The sequence below is a fragment of the Syzygium oleosum genome, unplaced genomic scaffold, assembly GCF_021117445.2.
Source record: "Syzygium oleosum isolate NSW1041296 unplaced genomic scaffold, Sole_v2.1 Sole_v2.13, whole genome shotgun sequence".
Taxonomy (NCBI): Eukaryota; Viridiplantae; Streptophyta; class Magnoliopsida; order Myrtales; family Myrtaceae; genus Syzygium; species Syzygium oleosum.
In genome coordinates this window covers 5,190,382-5,199,665 of record NW_026607497.1, presented here as the reverse complement: position 1 = coordinate 5,199,665, position 9,284 = coordinate 5,190,382, and the positions used below count along the sequence as shown (strand labels likewise).

At 44.3% G+C, this 9,284-nt stretch overlaps 1 protein-coding gene across 1 annotated transcript; it reads left to right on the top strand.

The window, feature by feature from the left end:
• Positions 1 to 1,303: 1,303 nt before the first annotated feature.
• Positions 1,304 to 3,999, top strand: LOC115675131 (receptor-like protein 18). The gene is made up of 3 exons (XM_030597742.1): positions 1,304 to 2,187; positions 3,649 to 3,703; positions 3,919 to 3,999. The coding sequence occupies exons 1-3, from the start codon at positions 1,304 to 1,306 to the stop codon at positions 3,997 to 3,999; spliced, it is 1,020 nt and encodes a 339-aa protein (XP_030453602.1).
• Positions 4,000 to 9,284: the final 5,285 nt, after the last annotated feature.

Sequence of the window (9,284 nt, the reverse complement as noted above, 5' to 3'; positions counted from 1 at the left end):
CCTAGAATTTAACAGTAGTGAGAAAGCTTGTTCTTGATTTTATAAACATGTCCGTGGTTTCACCAAAGTTCTTTGTGAACTTGTCTTCTTCTCTGACGCATTTAAGTGTTAGTGGTTATTCCTTAAAAGGGATATTCCCAGTTACTGTTTTTTGCTTCCCGAGCCTTACTACTCTCGATTTGAGTTCCAATGAAGACATGTTTGGAATTCTTCCCAAATCCAATTGGACCGGTCCTCTTCGTTCTTGTCTGTCTTCAGTACAGGCTTTTCAAGAGAAATACCCAATTCAATTGGTAACATGAAGAGTTTAACAATTTTAGATCTTGAAGGGTGCAAATTTACAGGACACATCCCCTCATCATTGGGAAATCTCAAACAACTCCAATACCTATATCTTGGTGGGAATAACTTTAGCGGGGTTGTAGAGTTTGAAATCTTTACGAAGCTTAAAAATCTACAGTGGCTTAGTGTTTCTCAGGAACTAAATCTAACCTACAATAGATTGAGCTATACATTCCCAAAGCTTGAATAGTTGGGGTTGCATTCTTGCAACTTGACTAAGTTCCCTTATTTCTTGAATTCGTTAGAAAGATTGACACTCTTGGACCTCTCTAGAAATAGGATTAGTGGGGAGATCCCGAGGTGGTTCTGGGGAAAAAACCATGATACGTTGAAAAGTTTAGATCTTACTCATAACCTTTTGGAGGGAGTTACGCCACAATTGTATCGGAAGAGGTTGTTACTTATGGATCTTCAGAACAACTCATTCGATGGACAACTCTCGATCCCTTCACCTTCTACTTTAGTATTTTGGGCCTCCAACAATGGTTTCACCGGTGAGATCCCCTCTTCGATTTGTCAGTTGAGTTCACTCGTGTCTTTAAATTTGCCTAACAATAGTCTCTTTGGGAATATGCCACCATGTTTTGGTAAGATGATCAATCTTGACATTCTAGGCTCGAGCAGCAATAAGTTACAAGGGCCACTACTGCACTCCCAAGTCAAATACGTGAACTTGTCATCATTAGTTCTCAGTCACAATGAGTTCAATGATATCTTCTCAAACACCTCATTGCGTGTAATAAATTTGTCCAACAATAAGTTTGAAGGGCCAATTCCACTTCCATCTCCCATGACATATTAATATTCCATTGCAAGTAGTAACATAACAAGAAAGACCCCTTCTTTGTTATGCAATGCCACCAAGCTCAAGATTATCAACTTGTCTAACAATGGCTTGACAGGTGCCTTGTCTCAATGCTTAACAAGCTTCAATACCGATTTGTCAATTTTGAACTTATGAATGAACCATCTTGAGGGCACAACTCCTCAATCATTTTCTTCAAGAAATAGCTTGGTGACTCTTGATTTCAGTCAAAATCGATTTGAAGGCACATTACCACAGTCCCTTGTTGAATGTAAATATTTGGAAGTTTTGGATGTCAGTAGCAATCAGATAGATGATGCATTCCCGAGATGGTTGGGAACACTTCCAGAGTTAAAAGTTCTCATTTTGAGGTCCAACAATTTTAAGGGTTTGTTGGATATTCCAAAGGAAGTTGACCTCTTTCCCAAGTTTCATATTTTGGATCTCTCCAAAAACAATTTTGGCGGTCCTTTGCCGACCAACTTGATAATGAGGCCTGAAGGCATGATAAATGGCGAAAATGGGCAAGAAAAATCATTATATATGACACGGTCTATCGAAGGGAGATCATATGAAAATTCTGTGATTGTGACAATGAAAGGGCTGGAGATTAAGCTAGTGAAGATCTCGACCATCTTTACAACCATTGACTTGTCGCATAATTCTTTCAAAGGAAATATTCCTGGAGTCTTTGGACAACTCCATTCTCTCAAATGGCTCAATCTTTCACACAACCATCTTACAGGTTCCATACCTTTGACTCTAGGAAACTTGATTAATCTTGAATGGCTCGATCTATCTTCAAACAAGCTCAGTGGGGGAATTCCTAGAAAATTGGGAGACTTGGCATCCGTTGGACTCTTGAACCTCTCGAAGAACCAACTCACGGGATGCATACCTCAAAACAAGCAATTGAGCACGTTTTCAAGCAACTTGTTTAGTGGGAATCCAGGCTTATGTGGAACTCCGTTGCCAAAAGCATGCCCTAGCGATACTCAACCTCCTCAGTCACTGCCCTCGTCTACTTTCGACCGCGAAGGGCATGCGAGTTGGTTCAAACAAAAAACAGCGTGGATAGGTTATGCGTCTGGAATTGTAATTGGGATCTCCATAGTATACATTGCATTTGAAATGGGATGGCCCAAATGGCTTGCGCGAGGTGTGAGAATACTAGAGAGAAGAGCAACTGAGTGGATGTAGAGATCAAAGCAGAAGGCTATCAAATTTCATGGACAATGATATTGTTTGAGGAGTTGTCTTAGATTTACTTCAATTAGCGCACTAGTTTAACTTAGTACTGTCCAAGTTTAGAATTGTTCTGATTTTACTTGCAGCATGCATTAGAGTTGGAGATTTTAAGATATTAGCAAGTATTTGTTCGATAAACTTGTTGTAATTTTAGTCTTTCCGCATTTTCTTTTGTGAAATAAAAGCTCAGTTTACCCACAAATAGAAAGTGAAGATTATACCATCTTTTTACAAATTGATATGGGGTTGTATCTTTCTGTCCAAGTGGGGGGCCCAAATTCATTGATGCACGGATGAATGTGCTTCATGCTTCACTCTAGTTATTGATTTGAATTTGTGGTTTTCTCTGTCATTGCCGCAAAAGTGATGAAGATATGGGCAGTGGAATTGGTAGCTTCTGGAGGTCAATCCGGTGTTTAATGTCTTTTTTCTTAGTAATGAAATAGTGATTTGCTTATAGCTTATTTGCTTGTTTGGGTTTGTGAAATGTGGTTGATGGCATTAGGTAAATTTTTAGAAAAAAAATCTAGGGCACGCGACCCAATAATAAAAAAGGATATTGAATTTAGAGTTCTGTGACGAAGGTGGTGGAAGGTGCAGTGAAGAATCAGAATTAAAAAAAGTGGATATTGAATTTTCAATTGAAATTTGCATGTGGATCTTAAGAGCCCAATTTATGTCTTTGGCCCAGACCCAAGACTCCGAGACCACCCTCGGACTGGGCTCAGCGGCCCAAATTTACGTCTTTTAACCATTTTTTCTTTTACCTTCGACATAGACTTTCAAATGCCGGCAGTGGGTTTCTAATCTTCACCGTCAGTAAATGATAAATTATATGGTGAAGAGCAAATGCATTAAAGATTTAGACGAAAAATACTTATTTGCACAGTGATGCTCTTATTGAATTAAATGGAAGAGAAACATCGTCATGCTCTCGCAAAGCATGCAAAACTCACGGTCTTTTTGTTTAATTGATTTTCATGTTACCTATGTGCAATAGCGCCAAATGGGTAACTTTACATATGGTCAATCCAAGGAACAGTTAATAAGGTTATTTCCTGAGAAATATTCATTATTTGATCCATGTTGGCTGGCATGTGAATTACGTAACTTTTAATCATTCAAAAGAATTAGTAAAAGACAGCTGCACTGGGGGGGCATTTGCCTTTGATTATCAGAAAATGCCTTCAATGTTGATAATATTACCTCTTTGTCTTGGTAAGTTTTGATGTGAACTGCTCATTTGCTTGTAGGCCAAGATGGATAGACAACAAGAAGAACCGCCTCCAGATGGAGCAGGAGAACAAGGTGAATTTAGTCTTCCAACTTGGTCCTCACATATACTTGACGACGTGGGTGCGATGATTTATATGAGTTTATTCTTCCTAGCAGTAGCGGTATGTTACATGTAAAATTTAGGTAGAGAACGCAAAATTATAACTTTCACTTATGCTTTGGTTCAAGAATAGATCCAGTTATGACAAATCTAAAATCAACTTGAAAGAAGTTATTCTGGTTGACAGAGAGAGGATGAACAAGTTAAAGAGTACATGGGAGAATATGATGGATGCATATTGGAATCTAGTGCGAGCAGAGAAGTATGAGTTGATGCAAGTTGACGGGCAGTTCTATCATTTTTTTGTTTTCTTTTTTCCACTTGTTCCCACGGACATTTTATAGTAGTGAGTATGGTCTAAATTGTAGCTTCAGTTTGAGGACTTTGTTAAAAGCGCTTCTCAGTCTTTAGTGCTGTCGACAGGCAGTCTTATTTTTTTTCTTTTTTCCCACTTGTTCCTTTGGCTAAGGACACCTCTGAATTGACGATATTTTGAATTGCTACCTGGCACTTAGCCCACGACGATTTTTCTCTGGCCTAAGTCAGCCTTATTAGCTCTTGCTCTTGCTCTTGCTCTCTCACGCGTTGCTACCTGTTGACACCTAAATTTTGCCCAAATCATTTAAGGTTTTATCGCATAAAAATTAGGGTTTAATTTTTAACCCCTAAGCCAAAAATACTTTTATTAAATTCCATGACATATAGACATTAGGCACATTTGCATTAATAGGGCCCATTAGAACACAAAATTAAAAAAAAAGATTTCCGGGCCGAGTTCGTCGGCCCATTCGTTTTTCCCTCTCCTTTTTATTTTTGCGCGGCCCATTTTTTTTTCCTCCCCTTTTATTTTTCCACGCGGGCCGGCCCTCTTTCTCTCGGCCCGGCCCGCGTCTGTCCATCTCCCTCCCAGTCAACCTTCTGAAGCGTACGGGGGAGAAGACCGGAACAGTGCAGAGGCCACAGAATGCAGAAGCCAGAGGGGCGCGGAGGACGCCGGCGCGATCTTCGGGTCGGGGGCATGCCGGCCACGGCAGGCTAGCGGTGGCAGGGGCCATGCGCGCCTGCCGGTCGGGTCCGCACCCCTAGCCGCCCTTAAATCCGAGGTGAGACAGAGAGATCGGGGGGGAACGGAGAGATCCGAGAGAAAGAGAGAACGGAGAGATCCGAGAGAGAGAGAGAACCGAGAGATCCTAGAGAGAGAGTTCCGGAGAGAGAGAGAGACGTCGGTCCTCCGCCGGCGACCGCCATGCCCAAGCCGCGGCCGACGATCCTCTGTCACGGTAGGTCCCGGTCTCGAGCGCTCGCCGGGTTTTGTTTCGGTTTAGGTTCGATTCGGGGTCGGTCTCCTGAGGATCCCGGCTCGTAGGAGTGCGAGGCGCGCGGATGCAGCCCGATCTACCGCGTTCGCCCTCCATTCGCCACCGTCGAGTCGGGTAGGGACCGTGGCCGCCCCCCTGCTTTCGTTTTTACTTAGTTTTTTGGGGGGGTCACTGGCCGGAGCTCGCGGCCGTCCGGCTTGCGCAAGTTCCGGCCCGTGACACCTCGGGCTCGGTCCTACTGCTCTGCGTGTTGTTGTGTGTGAATTTCGGATGTGTTTGAGCCTCGATCGTGCTTGAAATCCCTCCCTTCCGTCGACGCTTGCAAGGTGTTTGATGATATGCCTAAACCGTTTCTCGAATATGTCTCTGTTTCGTTGCGTTTTCTGTTTGGGGGCTGGAACGCCGGATGCTCCCGGCTGGGAGTTGGTTGCCGCGGTGGTGACGCGGGCAGAGGAGGCCCGCGGGTAGGGCGGCGGTCCGGGCGCGACCGCGAGGTGAGGTAAGGCGGCCAGTCCCCCGTCGGGATCTGGCCGATCGGCCTGCCAGCCTCTCGCCGAGGCTCGGCCGATCGGCCTGCCAGCCTCTCGCCGAGGCTCGGCCGATCGGCCTGCCAGCCTCTCGCCGAGGCTCGGCCGGTAGGTCCTAGGTGGTTGCCGGTCGACAGGTGGCGACCCGGCTGGAGGACGCTCGCCGCCCCTCGTCGGGGTGGCGATGTGGGCCAAGGTGGAGCGTCGGCCGCGGAGGCCGGGGCTCGGGGAGGCCAGCGTCCACGCCGGCCGGCGTGTGGCAGTGGCCGGGCATGCGCTCCACGTCGAAGCGGTGGCCGGTGTTCAGGCGAATCCCTGGGCGCGGCGTGGCGGCTGTGAACCGGGTAGGGTCTCTCACGTCCGGGCCGGGTCGCGGGTCTGACCGGGTAGGGTTTTATTTAGTGTGTGGGCTTTAGTGTTTTATTAGGTCTTGGGCCTTTCGCTGGTGGGCCACTATCCGAATTTGGGCTGAAGTGTTGTTAGTTTCTTTATTTATAGTGGGCTGGGCTTTTGTTTTTCTAAAAAATTTCGCGCTGGGCCCCTTTTTCTTTCTTTATTTGTTTTATTTGCCAGACCGGGCTCAATAAATGAACCCGGTCCGGTCGTGGACCCGGGCCGGCGCGCCCGGGTCGGATGTGGAGATTCGACCTGGATCCGATTTTATGTTATTTTTATTATTTTAATATTAAAAATTATTAAAAAAACATTAAAAAAATTATTAAAAATTATTAAATTTTTTTTAAAAAAAAATTTCAAAAAATAAAAAAAAAATTATTTAGACTTTCGAATTGTTTTTTTTTTGCCCTATGGTATGATTAGTGTCATGTTTGATTGCACGTTGCTTGGTTCACACACTTCGAATTGCGTGTTTAATTTAACCTCGCACGTAGTTGATTATGCATGTTAGGTCTAGGCGTTGACTGTTGCTTTCTTTGGCTTAGTTAGGAATGGAATTTTGAGACTCCCGATTAGTGTGAGCACGTTAGGTGGTGAATTGAACAAAGATTAGGTACCGAAAGGGTACTAATTAGTCAATTAGTGTAATCAAGTCCCCGTACCCATTGAATCTCTGGTTCGTAGAAGTGAAGCATTTCTCCCGTGCTTTACTTAGGTGTCTAATCAACCTATCAAAAACTGATTAGTGGCGACTCCTAGATGAAATTAATTTGCATGTTAACAACTTAAACTTAAGTCGCGAATTGGTATGGGCTTGGGAGAGCTCGAACTAGGTTTAACTTAGTAATCCATTAGCCAAACCCCTTAGGCGGCGGGGCCGGTTCGGGAAGGTTGCGACAGTTTGACGACTCCGCTGGGGACTTGATAAATTTCTTAGTGGACTTAGGCCGTTTACCTTGATCAATTATGTACTTAATGTGAATGTTCTTGCAGTTGGGAGTTATAAGGGAATAGATGATTGTTAACCCTTGTTTTGCAAGTTTTGGGGTTTTGGAATGATTGTTTATTTTGCATTTTTGAAGTCGTGATTGCATATGAATTGTTGTGTATGCCTTTGTTGCGTTAGCACTACACTATGGTACACACACAACCCGCCGTCGGTCCTGGGCCGCACTAGGAATGTTTACGATGGTATTGAGTTGGATACGACTTCGACCGCGAGGCCGCGTAGTAGAGGTTGCCCAACTCAATCCCGAAAGGTTCTTTCTTGGTGTCGTGAATGTTTACCTTTGCCCGCGAAGCCGCGTCGCATTGAGGTATCATTTTTGACTGAGCCGGAGTCACGAGGACTTGGCTTAGTACGCGAGGCCGCGACTAGTCATCCCACCCTCGTAGCTCCAATTTGTTAAGCCGTTTAGAATAGAAGTCAAGCCACACGCTTCATGCGTATGTCTATGTGGTTGTCGTAATTGTTGGGTGAAGTAAGTTTCCTACCATTTTCTTTTGCAATTTACTTACCTTTTATGCTTTGGCTGGTTCATGACAATAAGGTTGGTCGAATCCTGGTCTATATACAATGGGAAGATCCGACATTCAATTCATTCCTACTCCGAAGGCCGAACTCAAGCAGTGGTGGGATCAGTTGGATCACGAAGGCCGAGCCTATGTAGAGAATAGACTTGGTCGCCTTTTACTCCTCGTCGACATCGACATCCAAAGTGGAGTCATGCAAGCAATAGCCCATTTCTGGTGTCCCCAAACGTCCACGTTCATATTCCATAAACATGAGTTGACTCCGACTTTGGAAGAATATAGCGTTGCCATAGGAAAACCTTTGGATTTGGAGTTAATCGATCCACCCCTCGGGTCTGAATCGGAATCAATTTTGTCTGACTTTCTTAGGATGAACAAGAACCAAATCGGAAGGGTGCTAAAAGATAACTGCCATGCATGCCCACTTTCTTTCTTAGGTCAGTATTTTGCAAATGCTGAGACCCTTTTAAAAGGTAAAATCTTCCTTCTAACTTTCTTTGGGTTCATAATTTTTCCCTTTCGCAAGAATGCTATTGATCCTTCCGTTGCATGGGTGGTCAAACAAGTATGTGGTGGAGTTAGCTTTGTCAATACTATCTTGGCTGAAACATTTTTATCACTCACCCGATTTAAAGAAAATGAAGAAAAGGTTTTCCGTGCTCCTGCCGAGCTTTTACAAATCTGGTTTTTCTCTCATACAAGTGAATTTGGCATTCACATGAATATCAATGACATTAGTGAGTCTAATCACCCTATTGAGGCATTTAAGAATCATCAGGATCGGACTCCGAATCTTTCTTTCTTAGAATGGGTAAATTTATTGAAAAATCTGAAAACCAAGATTTTCCTATGGCAAGCTAAGTGGTTCCGACTTCGCGAAGGACGTCTCTCTTATGGCAATAATGAACCAATCCCATTACTAGGAATCACCGGCATCACTTCCTACTACCCGCTCCGAGTGGCCTGCCAATATCGGGTCGTCCAGGATTTACCACCTCCTCTCAAGCAAGATTCGCTACAAGTCCGATTTATCAGAAAGGGAGGAGATTACAAAAGAGAGCTTCGCCACGCTGAACAGGCTTGGCTCGCCTGCCATGCTCAAAAGTTAAATTGGCCCGAAGACGAGCTCGAAGGGAAAGAAAAGACTTATTATGCCACGGCCCGATACATCCGTCGGCATAAGATCCCAACCGAGTTTCTCCCAAAGATCCCGGACGTGACAAAGAAGCCGACACGCCAAGCAGAAATCAACTATCTCAAGAGGAAGACAGAGAAAGCCGAAGAAAGCTTGAAGCGTGTTGCCAAGGAGAATAGGCAGTTGCGTTGAGCATTGGCTTCCCATTCGCATATAGGTCAAGAGGAGTAGGATAGATTAAGTTTGTCGTTTCGGGTTTAGTCACTCCGTTTTTAGTTCATCTGTCTTAGGGTTCTTATTTTATCTTATTTTGTTTTATTAGCTTGATGTTTAGGAGCTTTGAGTTTTCAATTTTAGGAGTGTTACTCAATTAAGAACATTTTAATGAATGAAAGCGGCTAGACCATTGTCATGGACCGGTCTTCTATATGAATCATGTGCTTATGTATGCTTGCTTATTTATGATTCAGGTGATTACGAACCGTCCGCATTTGTCAATTCGAGCTCAATCAACGCGCGGAGAGTGAAATCGAGATTGAGGAGCTTTTTCCTGTAGCCGTCACAACCGGGCTTTAGCTAGTGCATCCGTTCCACCAAGATAATCGAGACGACTAAAAGGAGATCCCCGATCCGAACCCGTGCA